We start from the raw sequence: 22835 nt of genomic DNA on the forward strand, positions 1-22835 counted from the left end.
AGACTTTTATTTAAATGTTAACACTTTTTTTTTGTTTACCCCTCATTTCCTTGGAGATTACCACAGCTGTAAAACTTGGTCTGTGCTTACAAACTCCTTTCTCGGGGGTTTTGTAAGCACAGCTTTGAGGCTGGCCAGGACTGCTGGAGTGCACGGTTACCTCCGAACTTCTTCCAGCTTCAGCTCAGTGTTTACAAGCTAGTTCAGTGGTGGTCTGTCTTCTAGGCAACGAGCTGTAAACAAAAGAGCAGTAATAATATCTGAGGCTCAACACCAGGGTAAGGCTACTTTCACACATCCGTTTTTTGCTCTGCGGCACAATACGGCGCGCTGCAGAAAAACCGCAACCGTTTTTTTTGCCGCCGGTTGCGTTTTTTTTTTTTTGCAGAGACTTACATTAGTGCCGTATTGTGCCGCAGGGGCTTGCGTTCGGTCCGGTTTTTGCCGCATGCGGCAGATTTAGCCGATGCCGCGGCCGGATGGATCGTTGGCTGCAACGTTTTTTGCTCCGGCAAAAAAAACCGCATCGCGACGCATCCGGCCGCTGCGGCGCATTTTTCAATGCATGCCTATGGACACCAGATACGGCGCGATGCGGAAAAAACGCATCCGGCCGCCGCATGCGGTTTCTTCCACTGCGCATGCTCAGTAGCGTTACGCAACAGGAAAAAACTGACGTGGCCGCATGTAAAAACTTATGCAAAGGATGCGGTGTTTTCACCGCATCCGTTGCATAGGTTTCACAGCCGGATTGAGCCGCACGGCTCAAGCCGGATGTGTGAAAGTAGCCTAAGTGGCGGCCAAATGCTGCCTGCTAATCAAAAGTGCCCTCGATTAATGTTAATCAGTGGTTGTGATCACCTCTATAAAAGCAGAAGTTTTGAAATCTCGCTGGACCTGTTCAGACATGTGCTAGCACAATGCTAAAAACCTCAGTAATGATCTTGGAGAGGATTCAATTGCTGCCCATCAGTCTAGAAAACGTTAAAGGGAACCTGTCAGGTGCAATATTCACACAGAAGCACGAGCAGTTCTGGGTGCATATTGCTAATCCCTGCCTAACTGTCCCTGTATACACTAGCATAGATAAAGAGATCTTTAGAAAAAGCATTTCTAAATATTGTATATCATATGCTAATGAGCGCAGGGACTAGTCCCAAGGGTGTTATATCCCCGATTAGTCTGCCCTCTAAGTACGCCCACAGGGGTGTTATTCAATGCTATTTATTGCAGCATCACTAGCGCTGCTGTGTATACATGTGATCGCTTTTCTGAGTCACCGACACTTCAGTCATTCTCAGTAGACCTCTCTGAAGCCAGGACGCGTACACCCGGCTTCATACTACAAATGACAAGTGGCGGGCATTCAGAAGGGCGACCACAGCGAATACAGGTACGTGCGGCACCGCTGGTGATGCTGAATTGAATAGCATGTTAGCACATTCTTTTGGGCTTACTAACATGCTAAGAGGGCGGACTAGTCCCCTCGCTCACTAGCATACAATAAAAGATCTTTAGAAATACTTTTTCTAAAGATCTCTTTATCTATGCTTGTGTATACAGGGAGGGTTAGGCAGGGATTACCAATATGCACCCAGAACTGCTTGTGGTTTTGGGTTTAGATTGCACCTGACAGGTTCCCTTTAAGGCCATTTCCAAACCACTTTGAGTCCATCATTCTACAATGAGAGAGATTATTCATAAGTGGAAACCATTCAAGGCAGTTGACAATCTTTCCAGGCATTGACAACACATTAAATTCACCCCAAGGTCAGATTGAATAACGCTCAGAGAAATTCCAAGAGGCTCAAGAGCTACAGCTCAGGATTAATTCAGATGTCTGTAATTTTTCACATTTCATAAAACACTGACCATTATTAACACATTGTTTAGACCACAGTTTCCTCGGTATTTATTCTGAGTGTCAGTTTAGACCTTCAATGATATTTTAACCGATCTAAAAACCACCCAAACCAACTACAAAGCTTCTCATCTCAACTACAGTGTTAATCATAAACTTCACTCAAACTGTACACCGATGCTGTATTCCACAGTCTCTTAAGGTGGTGTCACACACAGCGACGACGAGCGACGAAATGAAGCGAGCAGGGAGCAGGAGCCGGCGTCTGGCAGCTGTGGAAAGCTGCAACCACTGTAAACATCGGGTAACCAAGGGAAGACCTTTCCCTGGTTACCCGATATTTACCTTCGTTACCAGCCTCCGCCGCTCTTGCTGCTAGTGCCGGCTCCTGCTCTGTGCACATGTAGCTGCAGTACACATCGGGTAATTAACCCTATGTGTACTGTAGCTAGGAGAGCAAGGAGCCAGCGCTAAGCAGTGTGCGCGGCTCCCTGCTCTCTGCACATGTAGCGACGTTATGATCGCTGCTGCGTCGCTGTGTTTGACAGCTAAGCAGCGATCATAACAGCGACTTACAAGGTCGCTGATACGTTACAGAAAATGGTGACGTAACAGCGATGTCGCTGTTGCTATGTGTGAACCCAGCTTTAGACTTGTTCAGGTAATTTTATCTGTGACTGATAAAAAAAAAAAGGACGTCAATGTATGTATGTATATATATATATATATATATATATATATATATATATATATATATATATATATATATATATATATATATATATATATATATATATATATAGATTATTTATATATATATATATATATCAGCCTGGAGTAGGACTTCTGGCGTAAGGAGCACTGCCTATTTTGGTGGAGCTGGGAGAAAACTGGCATGAAAACACAAAGTATTTGTGCAACTTAACATTTCGCAAAAGATCTGTGACTTTTCAAAGCGATTTACCCCTGATTTTTGGGTTTATCGCTTTGATGAATTGGAACCTCTGTTTCTTTTGGCTGACCTTTTCCTCTAAAATCCTCAACATTGGCCATTTTTTGGTGCTTCTTTAACCCCTTAACGACCGCGGATCGTAAAATTACGTCCTAGCGGTCATAACGTTACTGCCCGCGGTTTAAAAAAACCCTAAAAGTTCAAATCACCCCCCATTCGCCCCATTGAAAATTAAAGGGTTAAAAAAATAAAAAATATACTTACATTTGGTATCGCCGCGTTCAGAAACGCCCGATCTATCAAAATAAAAAATCAATTAATCTGATCAGTATACGGCGTAGCGGCAAAAAAATTCCAAACGCCAAAACGACGGTTTTTTGTCGCCACAACTTTTGCGCAAAATGCTATAACAGGCGATCAAAACGTAGCATCTGCGCAAAAATGGTACCGTTAAAAACGTCAGCTCAAGACGCAAAAAATAAGCAGTTACTGAGCCATAGATCCCGAAAAATGAGAACGCTACGGGTCACGAAATATGGCGAAAAACGTGCGCCACTTTTTTCGGTCAAACTTCCGTTTTCCAGTACACTATATGGTAAAACTTATTGTTTCATTTACATGTACAGCTCGTTACGCAAAAAATGAGCCCTCACATGACCATATTGACTGAAAAATAAAAAAGGTACCTCTCAGAAAAAGGATAGCGAAAAAAAAAAATGGAAAGCGAAAAATCGGCCGGTCGTGAAGGGGTTAATAGAGCTTAAACAGCACATCTTGAAACTTCAGTCTGCTTGGAAATCTTTGCCTGGGAGAGGCCCTGCTGATGCAGTATAATTACCTTGTGCCTTGTTGCTGGCTCAATCTTCCATAGTGTATGACCTGTCTTCCACAACCTCCCCTTTTTACAGTGGAGTTTGGCTGTTCCTCACCCAGTTTTAAGCCTCCTACACAACTGTTTCTGTCTTGGTTAATGACTGTGTGTCAACCCTACCTATAAAAATGCTTTGGTATATTGGTTACTCAAATACTTTATTATAATTCTACTAAATCTCTGACTTTGCTGTTTGCGGTAACCCCAAACATTAATCTGATATACTGTAGATTTTTCTTTGTTTACTCACTGCATTTTTTTTTTATTTGCTACCAATACGCTATTAACACTTTTATTTTTTAAAGCATTCTTACTTTACAGCCAGCCTTTTCCATGTCTAGTTGCTTTCACCTCTATAACAGCATGCCTCTTCCTGGGAAGACGTTTTACCAAGATTTTGGAGTGCCTACTCAAATGTGTTGAGCTAAAAGAACATTTGTGAGGTCACATGCTGATGTTGGATGACAAGATCTGCCTCACAATTCTCATTTTCATTAGTGTCTAGAGGATTTGATTTATTGGAAGCCGGGACTCTTGGCAGATTGATCAGGTCCCTCCACACACACTCCTCCAGCCATGTCCGTATGACCCCAAGTTGTGCTTGGCCAGAAAAGGGCCTTCTAAAACCTCAAAGTTGGAAACATTTTCCATAGTGGCTTTGGGGACAGCAGAACAGGAACAAGTATCAAGACTACATCACCCATTTCTTTTACATGTCTGGTAATAAATTCCACCTAATCTCCACATTAATATAGACAGTGACCATGATGGTTATCGTCTGAGACTGGAGTTTCCTGCATACTGCCAGAACTGCTGTGAATATTTATCTTCTAAGTTTTCTGCCTGACTTGATGTTTTTCCTTCTTGTTACAGCATGGATTGGTGGCTTTATAGCTATCACTATTATTAGTGTACTGTCTTTATTGGGAATCGTCTTGGTTCCTCATATGAACAAGGTTTTCTTCAAGTTTCTGCTGAGTTTCCTGGTGGCACTGGCAGTCGGCACTCTAAGCGGAGATGCGTTTTTACACCTCCTTCCACATGTAAGTGAATCTTTAATTTTGTGAAACCTCGTGTTAGAAAGACATAATATTTTTCAGGGTTTCTGCTTATAAAATAAAGGCCCCGTTACACGCAACGACGTATCTAACGATATATCGCCGCGGTCACGGATTCCGTCACGCACATTTGGCATCGTTAGCGACGTTGCGTGTGACACCAACGAACGGCTGTTAACGATCAAAAATACTCACCTTATCGTTGACACGTTGTTCATTTTCAAAAAAATCGTTGATTGTTGCAAGACGGAGGTTGTTCGTAGTTCCCGAGGCAGCACACAGCTACGTGTGACACCTCGGGAACGACGAACTACAGCTTACCTGCGGCCACCGGCAATGCGGAAGGAAGGAGGTGGGCGGGATGTTACGGCCGCTCATCTCCACCCCTCCTCTTCTAGTGGGCGGCCACTTAGTGACGCTGCTGTGACGCCGCACGAACTGCCCGCTTAGAAAGGAGGCGGTTCGCCGGCAACAGCGACGTCGCTCAGCAGGTAAGTCCGTGTGACGGGTCCAAGCGATGTTGTGCGCCACGGGCAGCGATTTGCCTGTGACGCACAAACGACGTGGGCGGGTGCTTTCACCAGCGATATCGCTAGCGATATTGCTGCGTGTAAAGCCCCCTTAACACTCAGAAATGTTACATGCCATATTATATAGGCCCTTATTGAGCCTCAGTGAGCCTCTGCCTTTATATAATAGCACAGGACTGTTTTTTTTTCTTTTTTTTACATGGTTTTTAGTCTTGCATTACATCACATGCTCTGTGAAACTGATCTTACATGGTTAAAATTGTGATTCATTTTTTTTTTTCCACTAGTTACTAGTAACACAGCATAGCGTTTCCATTTCTACTTTAAGTAGATAATTATGGTGATAATGATTAGTGATGAGCGAGCACTGCCATGCTCGGGCGATCGGTCCTCATAATAAGCAGTTGGATGCTCGGATGGGCGCAACTCGAACAGCCGAGTATAATGGATGTCGTTGGGGGACTCCGAGCATTTTTCCGGGAAATCTAAATTAAGATATTTTTTAAAATATTAAACTTTTTTCTAAATATTTTATCTGATCAAATTTCTTAGAGAACCCTTTTTAAATCCGCTATCCTAGTCAGGTCATGTCCAAGTTTTGGTTATCTTGAGTTGAAAATATACAGTTTTGGTCTTTTTTTTTTTTTTTTTTTTTTTGTCTCTTTATGGTTTATCTGCAGATATATACATATATACTGTATGTTATATTCACTTATAGCTTTCAAATAATTGAAGTGAAATTCTGAATGCTGAAACCTAGTCCTTTTACTTCCCCAATTTGGCTTTATTTATACATTCTCCTTTGGGGCAACAGTTCCTAACAGAAACTCAGGGGGAGGTGCAGTATTAACCCCAAGACATACCGTATTTTTTGGACTATTAAGACGCACCGGACCATAAGACGCACCCTGGTTTTAGAGGAGGAAAATAGGAAAAAAAAAATTTTAAGCAAAAAATGTGGTCATGACACACTGTTATGGGGCAAAGATCTTCTGCTGACACTATTATGGGGGTAATGACCCCAAATTCTCTGCTAAGGTACCCCATCCTGGTATATGCCCTCATCCTGCTATATACAGCCATCCGGGTATATACCCCCATCCTGGTATATGCCCTCATCCTGCTATATACAGCCATCCTGGTATATACCCCCATCCTGGAATTTGCCCTCATCCTGCTATATACTGCCATCCTGCTATATGGCCCCATGCTGCAATATACCCTCATCCTGCTATGTGGCCCCATGTTCCTATATGGCATGTATCCTGTATCACACAAAAAACAAACGTTTATACTCACCTTTTCTCGCTCCATGCAGCATCGCTCCTCCCCCTGTCTGTGGCGGCAGCAGCACCGCTTACCTGTGTGGAGCCATCACCGATCACTTCCGTGTAGCATCACTCGTCCTCCAGTCTGTGGCGGCAGCAGCACCGCTTACCAGCATAGAGCCATCACCGGTCACTTCCGTGCAGCACGCTATCTCCTCCAGTCTGACGGTCAGCTGACCTGCGTGACTAGCGGCGCACAGCGATGACGTCATCGCTGTGCTCACTGCTTTCTACACAGATCAGCTGACCGGCAGACTGGAGGAGATCGCGGTGCTGCATGGAAGTGTCCGGTGAGTATGCCGTACTTATTCACTGCTCCCCGCGCTGATGATGATGCGCGGGGAGCAGTGAATATAGCCGCACATGATCACTCCAGGCTGTAGTTGCCAGGGGTGATCACGGCCGGCTGTTAATTATGCGCGCACCCCCCACCCATCACCCCACTCACCTGTCAGTGACGACTTCAGCGCTGAGAGATGGGCGGGAGGATGGGCGTGCATATGAAATGAGCGGGCCCACGTGGTCACGGCAGGCTGCTACAGCCTGCTCATGCCCCCGATGGCCAGCTCCACCGCAGCACCCTCATTCCAGGCCGCAGCCCTATAGTCAGACCATAAGACTCGCCCCCAACTTTCCCCCAACATTTGGGGGGAAAAAAGTGCATCTTATGGTCTGAAAAATCCGGTAAATGTTTCATACAGCTATGATGGTGAAAAAAAAAAAAAAGCTACTAGCACAGATCCTAGCGAATGTGCAAACGGTGAGTATTTGGTGAGTATTTTATTTACTTCCAGTATTTGTAAGCCAAAAACAGGAGTGGAAAAGTATAAGGCCACCTTCCCATGATAAGTGCCAGCAGCATTTTGGATATACTGTGTTTTCGCTAAACGCATTGTACAGTGCAAGCACAGTGGATGGGATTTATAGAAATCCCACACCCATTGTGCTTTTCTCCGCAGCGTAAACTGACATGTGGCACATCTTCCCAAGCCTCAGCAACTCAGTTTATGCTTGCAGAGCCGCCTGAGTGTATTCAGTGGGGAGAACAGAGAGAAAGTCCACAGAGCCCAGAACCCTGACCATGGGCACGGACACTGTGTTCTCCCACGGAGAGCACTCGTGACCCCTCAGGAGGGATAATACCATGTCCAGAACACTGTATAAGGATCGTGGGCACTTACCCTAACTAGAAACAAGGGCACCACTTCTGCTTATTTTTTTGCCCACTCCTTGTTTTGTATTATAAATACTGAGGTAAATAACTCACAATGCTCAGTGTGCACATGGCCTTATATGTTGGATATTAGATACAGGTAAAATATATCTTTGTACCGTGTTAGCCAGTAGAGATAAAAAAATAGTTTAAAAGAACTGAAGTCCTCAGTGGTTGATACCTTTTTAATGGCTAACTAAAAAGATGGTAATATATAGCAGCTTTCGAGTAGTGAGTAGTACATGAGTAGTCTGGAAAGCTTGCTATTAGTACCATCTTTTCAGTTAGCCATTAAAAGGTATCAACCACTGAGGACTTCAGTTCTTTTAAACAATTTTGATATTGCATAGTAATGGAAGTAATTTTTTTTTTTTTTATTCTTTCCTCCAGTCTCATTCAACACATTATCATAGTCATGGTGGACATTTGAATAAAACTGAAGAAGATGAAGCCAAAGCCAGTTCTCACTTGGATGCGACATTGAAGGGTCTGACCGCCCTGGGAGGCCTCTATTTTATGTTTCTTGTGGAGCATTTGATCACATTGATCAAGCAATATAAAGACAAAAAACAGAAGGTACGTATCTACCAGAATTCTGGTTGCTGTGCTTTATACATACGGTTTTGAGTTGGGGTGGATTCACACAAAATATAGTATTTTTCAGATTGTAAGGCGTACTTTTATCCCCAAAAACTAAGGCTAAGTTTCTTATGGCGTGAAATTTTCCTTTGCGTGCTGGAGTCATGTTGCTGTGCAGAGGTTGATGGCCTCTTGTAGAAGACTTTTCACCTCTGTGCTGGGGTCAGCGGCCATGCTTCTGCGTTATTCCAGGAGTGTGCAGGCTGGGGGAGGGGGTCAGCAGGGCTCGCTCAATGCCCCACAGTGACTAGGAGTTTTCAGAGCCAGTTCCCGTCTCTTCCCTCCAGTTTTATCAGAAATTCATGTTAAAAGCGGGCTTTACACGCTACAACATATCTTACGATGTGTCGGAGGGGTCACGTCGTAAGTGACGCACATCCGGCATCATTAGTGATACTGTAGTGTGTGAAACCTACGTGCGATTGTACGTAAAACCGTTCATCGCATACACGTCGTTCATTTGCTAAAAATTGCACGTCGGGTTGTTCAATGTTCCCGAGGCCGCACACATCGCAGTGTGTAACACCCCGGGAATGATGAACAGATCTTACCTGAGTCCCGCTTCTCCCGCCGGAATGCGGAAGGAAGGAGGTGGGCGGGATGTTTACGTCCCGCTCATCTCCGCCCCTCCGCTTCAATTGGCTGGCTGCCGCGTGACGTCGATGTGATGCTGAATGTCTCTCCCACTCCAGGAAGTGGATGTTCGCCGCCCACATCGAGGTCGTTTGGAAGGGTAAGTACGTGTGACGGGAAATAATTGTTTGTGCGACACGGTCAACGATGGGGGCGTGTCACATCGCATACGATATCGTATGCTTAATCGTAACGTGTAAAGCAGGATTTAGTCTCAGATGTTTCAATAAGATGTTCCCATCTTTTTCTTTTTTTTTATTTTTGTTTGTTTTCCAACTAAATTGATCCACTCTGAAAAATACAATACTTTGTAGAAATTCCTGCCATTGTCTATTCATTTGATTCATGCACTTGATGTATTCATGTGACACCATTCACATGTATGGAACGTTGCAGAGATTATTGCAGCCGATCTGCCGTATGTGAATTCTGCCCTAGCTTGTGATTGCCGGTGCTTGGTATTCAGTGCAAATGTGTTTTATTTATAAAGCTCCTTCAATTTATCTGATAACTTGGGGTAAAACGTGCAAAAGGCACCATGTAAAATAGGACATAAATTCAGAAAAAACTCACCAGAAAAAAAGCCACCAGCCTACACAGGTCAGAATGGCAAATGCACTTGCAGGATGCAGCTGGCCCCCTATGATAAAGGTGGGGTAACACAGGTGCAGAATACTGATGAGACAGCCACGCTCAGCCTTCCATATTATGGAGGGGGGATGCTGGTATTATATATGCACACTAATGAGGTTTTACATAGGGCACCAGTCACACAGGTATGTGCGATGCACAGTGTCTTGCTCACAGCCTATTGATGATGCCCATACAGACGGGCTGCCCAGCACTATATAAGTGCATTGACACACAGGACAGGCACCCCAAAGGGCCCGGCTGCATCTGCAGAAAATTGTGCAATAGAATATTATATAAAGTGATAATAAATGTGAGGTATTGGTCCATATTTTGGCCAAAGTACATAAGCTCATAACCCAAACGTCAACGGTCCTCATGCTTACGACTTCCTACACTATTGAAAATCACCAAAAAGGACATAAATTGAGAAAAAACTAAACTCGCCCAAAAAAAAAGCCAACACAGGTCAAAATGGCAAATGCACTTGCAGGATGCAGCCGCCCCCTTATGATAAAAGGTGGGGGTAACCGGTGCAGAATACCGATGAGACAACCACTCAAGCATTACTTGCAGCAAAGATGGGCTGCAGTGTGTACATCGCCCAGGTCAAAAACTAGTGCTCTACCAGGATACAGCTAAACCCCCACTAAAGTGGAGGCGTCACAGGTGCAGGAGGAGCAAATCACACACACACCTCCATGGAATGGAGGAGGGCGATTGCTGGATGGTAAAACTGCACACTAGTGGCTTGCATAGAGCGCTGCTCACACATGCAGATGCACAGTCACAAGTCTCATTTTTTTGTACAGGAAGCAGTCAGGGCCTTTTCTGTTAGGCCTTGCATATTCGAGTTCAATGTACAACTACTGCCCATCTTTCTTGTAAGTAATGCTTAATTTTTGGAAGATATTTATTCCTCTTTTTGTTATTTTTATATTGACAACCACTCAAGGCCTACCATATCGAGGAGTAGGTGGCTGCTGGTATTAAACATGCACGCTAATGCACAATGTGTATTCTGCACCTGTATTATCCCCAACTTTATTTATGGGGGTCGGCAGCATCCTGCTAGTGCTTTTGCCATTTTGACCTGTGTTGGCTGGTGGCTTTTTTTTCTAGTGCGTTTTTTTTTTTTTAATAAAGGGGTGAGGGAAATGAGTATTGGATGTTTTAAGGGCAAGCTGTTTTGTAAAAGTATACGGGGACACCATAGATCAGGTTAGATTCATTGTTTGTCTTTAGTGAGAGTATGTAGAGTTGGAATGAGATATCCAAGAGAAGGAAATCATTGGCCAAGTGGAGGCTGTATATGGAAAGAACATTTGTATTGGGCAGCATTGGAGGGGCTGATAGGGGCGTTTGAGGAACAGGGGCGAGGTAAGGGTTGAGCGTCGGGGTGGAATGTGGAGGCTAATTAGCTAAGGCTGGGTCAATGTGTTTTGGTAGTGTACCCTGCTACCAGCTGGCACGTTTCAGCTCAAACTGAAGTGGCTTAGCATGCCATGTTGGTTTACCGCATTGTTTTTATAGATTAAATTTGGAAAAACTCTGCAATAATCACTAAGGCTTTGTTCCCACGATGAGCTGTTGGTGAGTTTTTGACTCTTCGCATTTTCACTGTCCAAATGCAGCGTCTTACACAAAGTGGATGAGATTAATAGAAATCTCATTTCTGAGCTTTTTTACTTGGTTTAAACCAGGGGTGGGGAACCTTTTTTCTGTCGGGGGCCATTTGGAAATTTCTACCAACCTTCGGGGGCCGCACAAAATTATCAATGTTTAAATGACCCTGCTATATTGGGTGAAGCAATTAATTAACTGGGGGCATGTGGCTGGGGGCACAGACACCACACGCGGGGCTGGGGGCACAGACACCACACGCGGGGCTGGGGGCACAGACACCACACGCGGGGCTGGGGGCACAGACACCACACGCGGGGCTGGGGGCACAGACACCACACGCGGGGCTGGGGGCACAGACACCACACGCGGGGCTGGGGGCACAGACACCACACGCGGGGCTGGGGGCTGCACACAGGATTGAGTGAGTGCAAACAGGACTACTGGGTGATGGGCTGCACACAGGACATTGGGGGGCTGCACACAGGACATTGGGGGGCACACTGCGCTGAGAGTTTCATGCAACTCTGGGGGAGAAGGTTTACAGAACTGGTGTGGGGAAGCACAAAGCATTGGGCAGGGCACATAGCAGCAGAGGGTCGGCGCTGGACTCACAGCAGCATTGCATTCACATCACCGGAGTGCAGGAGCCGGACACACTGCATCAGAAGGAGAAGGCAGGCACTGATCTCCGGAGGGCAGGGGGCGGACACACAAGGCTGGAAGCTGTGAGGCTGCTGTGGACCCGCCCACAATTGGCACTGGCCGACGGGAGAACACATTGCAGCACAAACAGCAATGTGTGGATTTAAAGGGCCGGCGGCAGCAAGACCGCGGTGACAGCACCAGCACTGCCTCCCCCGGGAATCTGCCCGGGGGCCACATAAAAGGTCATGGCGGGCCGCATGCGGCCCGCGGGCCGGAGGTTCCCCACCCCACGGGCCGGAGGTTCCCCACCCCTGGTTTAAACTGTCCTGCGGTGCGGGTTTCACATCTGCAACAGTTCAATTTCTCTTGCCGATATATGCCGTTTTCTGTGCAAGATCCAAGAGAGCAAGAAGGTGGGGGAGTAAAGGGGAATCCAGTGTTAGGCGTACAGGTAATATATAGACGGATAGAAGACTTAATCCAAGGAACAGTTCTCAATAATGTGTTCCTGTATATGGATCCACACTGAAGAAGGCTGATCTAGTTGTCGGAGTACAGCATTGCTAGTATAAATCGTGGTGGCCAGTGACGGGGAAACTGAGCAATCAATACTCTGCTTTTTTTTTTATCTTCTGATAATTTACCTTAATTTAATTTCTTTCTTCAAGAATCAGAAAAAAAATGAAACTGAAGAAGAATTAGAAATTAAGAAGCAGCTGTCGAACCATTCACATATCGAAGAAAAAGAGGCATCTGAATCAGGTTCCCGTAAGTGTGACAAGCTTTAATTTATATACCATGCATGCAACCTACACATGAGCTTCATTAAAGAACTGCAAGAGCAAATTAGACTTCTGAGGTTGTCACACATGAACGTAGACAATAAGGATTGATATACTGCAGTGCAGTGGCGTAACTACAGTCTGATGGGCCCCGATGCAGAGTTTGAGCCTGGGCCTCCCATCCTTGGCCATGTCCTGGTAGATATGTCTCCATCCTGGTGTATGACTCCGATCATGGATATAGCCTGGTATATATGGCCCCATCATTGCCCATCCTGGTATATATGGCCCCATCATGGTCCATCTTAGTATATAACCGCTCATCCTGGTATATAGCCATCCATTGTGGTATGTAGCCCTCCCATCCTGGTATATAGCCACCTATCCTGGTATATAGCCCCCTCATCTTGGTATAAAGTCCCCATCATGCTATTTAGCCCACTCATGCTGGTATATAGCCCCACACTGTGCCTCACAGAAAGAAAAAATCAGTTGTACTGTGTTCACTTTCATAATTGGGTATATGGAATTTTAAAAAAAATAGGATGGATGCATAGATAGCTGTACAGACACAGATTGGATAGATAGGATGTACAGACAGTATACACAGGCAGCTACACATTGCACACTATACAGGACAAACCTATCTTATACATAACACATACAGACAGCACATTATACATGATTCACATTATACTCACCTCCTTCTTGGGCTCCTGGAGTTTAGAGGTTCTTTAGAAGCAGCTTCTCTGGCCGCAGCAGTACAGGCGCCCCTCCCCCCTCTGTGTGGTGAAGACGGAAGCAGACAGGACACAGAGGAGGGGAGGGTGCCCTGTGCTGAAGCCTGTGCACTACAGGAGCTGCAAATGACAGTGCGCCGCAGGGAGCAGCAGTGTACTATTTGGCGGATGAGGCCCTGTGCGACTGGTGGCCATGGTACTCTCATACCCTGCGCTCCCCCGCGTCATCCTGCGATGCTGGGCACTGACCAGAGTGTAAGCGGTGCAGCGTATGACGTCCGTGTCATATGCGGACACTTATAGCAGTGGCAGCTTGTCAGCACATTCTCTACTCTGAATCAGGGGCTGGGGCCAGTGGGCCCCCTATACCCCCGGGTCCGGTGACCACGGTAGTTAAGCCCCTGCTGCAGTGTAATGTAAAGGGTCCAGTTGGTTTGTGGACATGTGACCCGAGTAAATGAACAGATCTCCAAAGATTCTGTCTTAAAAGGGTTGTCCCATTAACAAAGTCCATTTTAATTAATAGATCTTGAAACAAGTTCCACAATTGGATATTAAAAAAAAAACAAACAAATAAAACAAAACAAAACATGTTCTGATATAATTTAACTTTGCTAGGTCTTACTTTCAGGCGAGGCCTTATATTTAGCAATTCAGCAAAACCTCTACTAGGTCTTATTTTTAGGGGATGTCTTATTTTAGGGGAAACAGGGTAGCTGTTTGAGACGGGTTTTTTTTTTTTTTGATGTTGGATTAACTTGCCCGATAGTCGGGTTTTGTTGGTGGGCTGAATTTTAAAATACAGTCCTTTAGTGTTATGCCTAATGGTGTGTGAGCTTGCTTGACACTGATCGATACTCGATCATCGAGGTACTTGGGCACGTTCTGTACTCGGCCGTGTATTATGGGTGCTTGATCGTCCTGCTCAAGTCCTCGTCCTGCATGTTTTGCAACTTTTTTTCAGCCACTAAACATGCAGGGATTGCCTGCCAATCGCAGTAATGGTGTAGCCATGTTGGCTACTGGCATTACTGTGACTGGCCAGCCGCATCACATCATTGGGTCTATACAAGACCTGATGACGCCAGGCTCGGTAAAGTGAACTTCAGAGTTGATGTAGGAGGGAAATCTTAGGTTAGAGCAGGCACATATAGGCATAGTTTTACACTTGAACCCTTTAGTGCCTTTTGTGTGGCACTAAAGGGTGTTCTTAGGTTGGTTTATTTACTAAAAACTTAAACTGCGTATTTTTGATAACTAGCGAAGGTAACGCAGACAGCTGCGGGCTGGTATTATCAGGCTGGGAAGGCCTATGGTTATTTGGTCTTTTCCAGCCTAAAAATGGTAGACCATAGTCTCCCCAGAATTGGCATTAGTGCCGTCAATTCTGGCGCTTTGCCTCAACTCTTCCCAATTGCCCTGTTGTGGTGGCAATTGGGCTAATGGGTTAATGAGGTTAATGTCCGCTCAGCTGGCCTCAAGTCCAGGGGTTAGTAATGGAGAGGGGTCTGTAAAATGCCCTCCTTACTAATACAGTAAGTGTAAAGTTAAAAATCACACACTGAAATAGTTTAATTCAATTAAGACTTCCCTAGACTATCCCTCATTCATTCATTATTAAAATGATCCCCCAAAGCTCCTATGTAATCAGCAATCCAGGACTACAACTCCAGTGAACTCCAGTAAAGTACAGCTAGTCAGACGCCAGGTACGACAACCTGAATCGGAGCCACCTCAACACTGCGCTCAGCGAGACCCCGCAGCTCTGATGAACGTTATAGTTACCCGGCGTCTGTCTGAGGCAATTCTCATAAGTGAGGCCCCAGTTACTTGTGCACTGGTTGTTTACTATTGCTATAGTTACAGACTTTAGAACGTGTCATCAGGTTGCCCTACCTTAGAAACCATATGGTTGCTACCCCTTTAAGAGCGACTCTTTGGGTGCAATCGCTTTACCTCTTTAAGACCCTTTGGGCAAAAATTTCCATAGAGCCTAAATTCGGGGGGGGGGGGGGGGTGTCAAATCTCGTGATGGAGATGTCCAGTTTTAGTGTTTACAGTATTTTTAATCTGGTGTTAGACGGGCCGTGCAAATTTTATATGCTATATTATATTTTGCTTTCTCCCCTGCGCAGCAGCTGTGGTAATGTCCATGTTCCTGCATGATCAGATATACCTTACATAGCAGGGACACGTATATAAGATTTTCTCAGCACAGGGACATTTTTATTCTGAACACCTCCAATTATGGAACTTCTCATTCCAAGATCTATCGTGATTAAAATGTACTTCATTCATTGGGAAAGCCCTTTAACACCTTCATGATCGGCCGATTTTGTGCTTTCAGTTTTTTTCGCCATTCTTCCGAGAGATGTAACTTTTGTTATTTTTCAGTCAATATGGTCATGTGAGCTTTTTGCGGAACGAGCTGTACTTTGAAATTAAACCTTGAGTTTTACCATATATTGTACTGGAAAACAGCAAAAAATATTCCAAATGCGGAAAAATTAAAAAAAAAAAAAAAAAAGGTGCGATTGCACTATTGTTTTTTAGATTTTATTCATGGTGTTCACTATATGGTTAAACTGATGTGTTGGTGTGATGCCTCAGGTCGGTACGAGTTTGTAGACACCAAACACATGAATAGGTTTATTTCTCTAGTCCCTTCCACGACAGCATAGGAGGTTGTCTCTCCACGCCCTAATTGGGACAGGAAGTTCAAGAGGTTTAAAAGGACCCTCCCACCTCCCACAGCCAGTGTCTTTCCTGTCCCCATGGGGCATGGAGAGGTTTTTTATTTTCTCCTATGCTGTGGTGGCCGGCGAACTACAGTATAATATTTTTTCTTTTTTTCTTTCCTTCCCCTGTTACCTTAAGCCGGACAGCATCGGTCGGGCCTTCACCGCTCCTCCCTTGCTGTTCCCTCACGCTGTGGGGGACCGCTGCTCCAGCCTTCCGGAACTCCTCTGGGGTGATGCAGGCTGTGGAGCTCCCCGGCCGGCGTCCTCCCTGAGCCGCCGGCCGCTTCCTGCATACACGCTGCCGGAGCGATCCGGAAGTGCTCCCGGGGGCGGGACTTCCGGTTGAGCGCTTCCGGTTTGCGGAGGCAGCGTGGAGGACACGCCGACGCTGACACGGCCTGTCCGGGAGCAGTTGCAGGAGGCGGGGACCGTTAGCCGTCACTGGGGGGGCAGGCCCTTTTGCATAAGGGCTGCCGTGAAGACGTCAGATCATGGTAAGCAACCGTGCTCCCTGTCATGTCTTCCGCTGCAGCTGCATCTGCAGAGCCCAGTGTGCCCCCTACTACTGTAAGTATGGAGGGGGATGGTCCCTCAGACATAGGTCTCAGGCAGATGACTTATGGCTCTCTGGTCTGTGTTTTATAGGAGGACAAGGCCACTAAGAAAACTGACAGAAATGAAAAGTCAGAGAAGTCTGAGAAGTCAGAGAAGGCTGACAAGTCCGATAAACCGGATAGACCTGACAGATTTGAAAAAATTAAAAAATGTCCTGTCTGTATAAAGAAGCTCCCTGCAGTATGGGACAAAAAGCTTTGCCAACAATGTACGGACCAGATTATTAGGGCCGAACAACCGTCCCTGATAGACGAGTTGCGGTCCATGATGAAACAGGAGATTCGGGCCTCACTGGCCTCCCTCCCTGCTCCTGGCCCTGCTCCTGGACCCTCTTCTCCAAAGAAGAGGAAACTCCAGTCGGCCCCCTCTGATCAGGACGCTGATTCCACCTCTGAGGGTCCTGATGAAGGATTTCCCTCTGGGGGGTCTGACCAGTCCTTTTTGTTTCCCTCAGAAGATTTGAGGGATCTTATTGGGGCAGTTCGGAGCACTATGGGGTTAGAGGAAGTGCAGTCTCTTCCCTCAATCCAGGATGAAATGTTTGCTGGCCTGAAAACAGTCAAACAATTGGGATTTCCAGTTCATGCCAATATTCTGGATATTGTCTCTCAGGAATGGGAATTTCCCGAGAGGCGGGTACGGAGTGACCCTAGACGCCGGTTTCCTCTAGAACCTTTTGGATTACATTGGGAGGTCCCAAAAGTAGACGTACAGGTGGCTAGGGTAGCTAAACAAACGGCTCTTCCCTTTGAAGATACTTCCCAACTTGAGGATCAGATGGATAGGAAGGTAGAAGGCCTAATGAAGCGATCCTGGGAGGCATCGTCTTCTTCTATTCAGGCTAACATTGCCTCCACTTGTGTCTCCAGGTCCCTAATTAGGTGGTTAGACCAGTTGGAGGTTCATATTTCCCAAGGGACCCCTAGGGAGGAATTGCTGGAATCCCTTCCCTTGCTTAGGAAGGCTACCAGTTTTTTGGCAGATACCTCGGTGGAATCTGTCCGCCTGGCGGCCAGGACCTCTGTTCTTTCGAACTCTGCCAGACGTGCCCTCTGGCTTAAGGCCTGGAGTGGAGACTCCACCTCCAAAATGAGGCTTTGCTCCCTTCCGTTTAAAGGGGATTTGGTGTTTGGGCCTGCCCTGGATGATATTCTGGACAAGGCGACCTATCGTAAGGCCTTGCCTGATCCTAGACCCACCAGGAAGCGGTCCTTTCGTCCCTCGATGCCTCAGGCCTCCCAGCCCAGAGGGAAAGGGAAGGCAGGCAGGTGGAGCTATCCTAAGGGTAGAGGGAGAAACATCCTCATCCCTCCCCATCAACAACGTCCTCAGCAGGACAAACAGTGACTCGGCCCGGGTGGGGGGACGACTCTCGGCGTTTCTTCCCCAGTGGCGGTCCATAACCACTTGCCAATGAGTTCTGAAGATCGTCTCGGAAGGTCTCCTAATAGAATTCATCTCCCCCCCTCGTCCGGGTCTCCGAGTCACTGCTCTGGCGTCGCAGGTTTCACAGGCCCTGTTGTACGCAAAGATTCTAGAGCTAATGCACTCGGGGGTCGTTTCCCCAGTCCCGAGTCAGGAAGAAGGGGTAGGACACTACTCCCGCTTCTTCCTTGTCAAGAAGCCGTCTGGCGACGTCCGCATAATAATCAATTTAAAGCGTCTAAACCGTCAGGTCAGGTACCGGCGGTTCAAGATGGAGTCAGTAAAATCAGCTATTCCCCTGATAGGTCTACACCACCAGATGGCCTCTATAGATCTGAAAGACGCCTACTTCCATGTGCCCGTCCATCCGGGTCACAGGCAATACCTCAGGTTTGCGGTTCTACACGGGGAGGAGGTGCTTCATTTCCAATTCAATGTACTTCCCTTCGGGATCTCCTCGGCTCCAAGGATCTTTTCGAAGATCATGGCAGAGGTGGTCGCCTTCATAAGATTGCAAGGTATCTGTCTGGTTCCATATTTGGACGACTTCCTTCTCATGGCTCCATCTGCTCCAACCCTCCGGAGCCATGTGGAAAAGTCTTTAGGAATCCTTCGGTCCCTGGGATGGATTCCCAATCTCAAAAAATCACAGTTAACCCCCTCCTCCACTCGGTAGTTTCTCGGAGTGCTGCTGGACTCCGACCGACAGGCCTCTTTTCTCCCGGAGGGCCACAGGGTAGCTCTGTTAGCCAAGTTATCAAAGCTTCGCAGGCAGGCTCGCCCGACGCTTCGAGCGGCTATGTCAGCTCTGGGTTCTATGACGTCCTGCATTCCCTCAGTCAGGTGGGCTCAGGCCCATTCTCGGTGTCTCCAGGATCATATCCTGGCGCATTGGGACAGACTCCCGTCATCCCTAAACAGACGGTTTCGCCTCTCGGGGCCCGTCTCCTCATCCCTTCTCTGGTGGCTGCGGCCCACCAATCTGCAGGTGGGGGTTGCCTGGACGCAGGCACCCCTGGTTACACTGACCACAGATGCCAGCCTGCGAGGATGGGGTGCAATGGTGGCAAACTCCCCATTTCAGGGGGTCTGGACTCCTTACGTCAGCTCCCAATCCTCCAACTACCGGGAGCTCAGGGCAGTCAGGGAAGCCCTCCTTGTGGCTCAGGACCTCGTCCGGGACTCTCACGTCCTGGTATATTCAGACAATGTCACCACAGTGGCACATCTCCGCCATCAGGGCAGTACACGCTCAGGCGCCCTGAAGTCAGTGTCCTCCCGGATCTTTCAATGGGCGGAACAATCTCTGCTATCCCTTTCTGCGGTCCATCTGAAGGGCTCCCTAAATTTTCAGGCGGATTTCCTCAGTCGTCGGGATGTTCATCCGGGGGAATGGAGTCTGGATCAGGCGGTGTTCTGCTCTCTGGTGGCAAGGTGGGGTGCTCCAGAGGTGGACCTCTTTGCTTCGGCAGGGAATCGCAAGGTCGCAACATATTTCTCCCTGAACCCACGAGACAAGGCATTAGGGATAGACGCTTTCTGCCACAATTGGTCCTTTCGCCTCGCTTACGCGTTCCCCCCTCTTCCTCTTCTCGCAAGGGCCCTGAGGAAGATCAGAGACGAGGGAGTCCCAACTATACTGGTAGCCCCGCTGTGGCCGCGGAGGAGTTGGTACAGCCTGGTCATGACTCTAGGAATAGACGGCCCAGTCCTCTTAGGTTTGGACCCCAGCTTACTGTCCCAGGGTCCGATTTTTCCATCCGGCTCCCCAGAAACTCAACTTGGCTGCCTGGCTTCTGAGGCCCGGGCACTGAAGGCCCAAGGGCTTTCTGACAAAGTTGTGGCTACCCTACAGAAGAACGGTAAACCAGTGACTAATAGTATTTACAACAAAATCTGGAAGAGATTTTCCTCCTGGTGTGGTTCTCGGCCTCCTGACCAACTTCGGCCTAATATTGCGCAGATTCTGGACTTCCTCCAGAGTGGATTGGACTTAGGCCTTAGGCCTAGCACCCTGAAAGTTCAGGTGTCAGCCCTCAGTGCAGTCTTTGACACGGCTCTGGCAGATCATCGTTGGATCCGTCGGTTCTTTGTGTCCGCTAGTAGACTCTGTCCACGTCAGAGGGTCCTGACTCCTCGCTGGGATCTCAATGTGGTCCTTACCGGACTATCTCAGTCACCATTTGAACCACTGTGCTCTTGTAACATTCGTTCTCTTTCTCACAAGACTGCTTTTCTTGTGGCTATTACGTCTGCTCGCAGAGTCGGAGAACTTCAGGCTTTGTCTATTCGGGAACCTTACCTGACCGTCAGAGATGACAGCATTGTTTTTCAGCTGGACCCTTCCTTCCTTCCCAAGGTGGTTTCGGATTTTCACCGTTCTCAGTCCATCGTCCTGCCTTCCTTCTGTCAGAATCCTCGGACTCCGGGTGAGGAAGTGTTTCATTCTTTGGATGTCCGTCGGACAGTGTTGCACTACCTGGAGGTTACTGCTTCTTAGCGCCTTGATTCTAACCTGTTCATCCAGCCCTTTTGGCCGCAATAAGGGCAGGAAGGTGGCTAAGAGTACCGTCGCCAACTGGATTGTGCGGGCAATTAGAGATGCCTACCTCGCTCAGCATCTCTCTCCACCTACTGGATTCACGGCGCACTTCACCAGGGCTACCTCTGTCTCCTGGGCTGAACGGGCAGGGGCTTCCCCTGAGCAGATCTGCAAGGCGGCTACGTGGTCTTCGCTCCATACTTTCACGAAGCATTATCGTCTGGATCTGGATTCCAACAGGGATTTGGCCTTTGGCAGGAAGGTCCTGCAGGCTGTGGTCCCCCCCTAGGTATCAATTCTTTGGTATTCCTCCTATGCTGTCGTGGAAGGGACTAGAGAAATAAGAATTATTCTTACCGATAATTCGGTTTCTAGGACCTTCCACGACAGCAGGTAATTCCCTCCCCTTTGTATTCATATATTCCTGAATGTATGGTACTTCTCATATGCTATGGGTTCTTTGTAAGACACTGGCTGTGGGAGGTGGGAGGGTCCTTTTAAACCTCTTGAACTTCCTGTCCCAATTAGGGCGTGGAGAGACAACCTCCTATGCTGTCGTGGAAGGTCCTAGAAACCGAATTATCGGTAAGAATAATTCTTATTTTTATCTGAAGGGTTAAAAAAAAAACCCCAGAAGTTTGTCCGAGAAAAGTGGCGTACGTTTTACACCATTTTCTGCGACCCGTAGCGTTCTCATTTTTCGGTATTTATGACTCAGCGACGGCTTATTTTTCCGTCTTGAGCTGACATTTTTTTAATGGTACAATTTTTGCGCAGATGCTACTTTCTGATCGCCTGTTATTACATTTTGCGCAAAATTTGTGACGACCAAAAAAAATGTAATTTTGGCGTTTGGAATTTTTTTGCCACTACACTGTTTACCGATCAGATTAATTGATTTTATATTTTGATAGGCCGTTTCTGAACTCTGCGATACCAAACGTTTTTTTTTTAACCCTTTAGTTTTCAATGGGGCGAAAGGTAGTGATTTCAACTTGAGTTTTTTTTTTCAAAACTTCTTTTAAACTTTTTTTTTTTTTATTTTTTATCTTACTAGCCCCCTGGGGGACTATAAGGCTATGTGTCCACGGTAGAATGTACCTGCGGATTTTTCTGCCTGAAAATCCGCGACTTTCGCGGCAAATCCGCACCCGCGGATTTACCGCGGATTTGCTGCGGATTTTTTTTTTTTTTTTTCCCCCATTCAAAACCAAAAATCTGCACCAAATCTGCACCAAACAATTGACATGCTGCAGATTTTTCCGGATCAAAATCCGCGGCAAATCCGCAGCGGAAAAATCCGCAGCATGGACACAGCATTTCCAAAATGCCATTGAAATGGCTTGGAAGTGCTGCTGCTGCAGATTTTCGGGAAATCCGCGGCAAATCCGCGGCAAAATCCGCGGTAAATCCGTAGCGTGGGCACATAGCCTAAGGATCAGCTGTCTGATCACTCATTCATTTCTCCCGATCAGAGCAGCACCGCTCAGATCTGGAGAAATGATCATCACTTGTAACAGCCAGTACTCGACTGTTTCTTACAGGGCCTGAGTCATGTGAGCTACAGGAATCATCGCATGACTCTGTGCTACCATGACAACCACCGCATCCACATGATCACATCACGTGACTTATGGTATCGGCTTGTAAGTAAAGTGTTAGCGCGATCGCTATTATAATGGCGCTGTCACATATTGACCGCACCATTAAGGGGTTAAAAGGCACAGGCTGATAGTGATTCCACTCGTGCCTGGCAGGCACACATGTCAGCTGTACAAATCAGCTGATATGTGCGCTGATCGCCACAGGCTGCTTGCTGCAGCCTGCAGGGATTCACACTATGACCGCCAGGACATATTACCGCCCGCGGTCGGTAAGGTGTTAAGGAGATGTTTACTGAATGCAGAGTGCAAAAAGCCAGGCTGGCGTACAATGGCTTAAAATGACACCTAAGAAATTGTAAAAGACACTACCCTGGAGAAGAATTGGTAAAGCTGCATGGCT

The 22835-nt window shown here is 47.0% G+C and overlaps 1 protein-coding gene across 1 annotated transcript in view; it reads left to right on the forward strand.

The window, feature by feature from the left end:
- SLC39A6 (solute carrier family 39 member 6) overlaps window positions 1–22835 on the forward strand; it is a 62395-nt gene that overhangs the window by 1982 nt on the left and 37578 nt on the right. The window contains exons 3-5 of the mRNA XM_075314888.1: window positions 4558–4727; window positions 8204–8389; window positions 12655–12754. Of these exons, the coding sequence (XP_075171003.1) occupies window positions 4558–4727; window positions 8204–8389; window positions 12655–12754 (456 nt within the window). The remainder of the gene's footprint in view (window positions 1–4557; window positions 4728–8203; window positions 8390–12654; window positions 12755–22835) is intronic.

This window comes from Anomaloglossus baeobatrachus, chromosome 6 (genome assembly GCF_048569485.1).
Source record: "Anomaloglossus baeobatrachus isolate aAnoBae1 chromosome 6, aAnoBae1.hap1, whole genome shotgun sequence".
NCBI classification, from domain to species: domain Eukaryota; kingdom Metazoa; phylum Chordata; class Amphibia; order Anura; family Aromobatidae; genus Anomaloglossus; species Anomaloglossus baeobatrachus.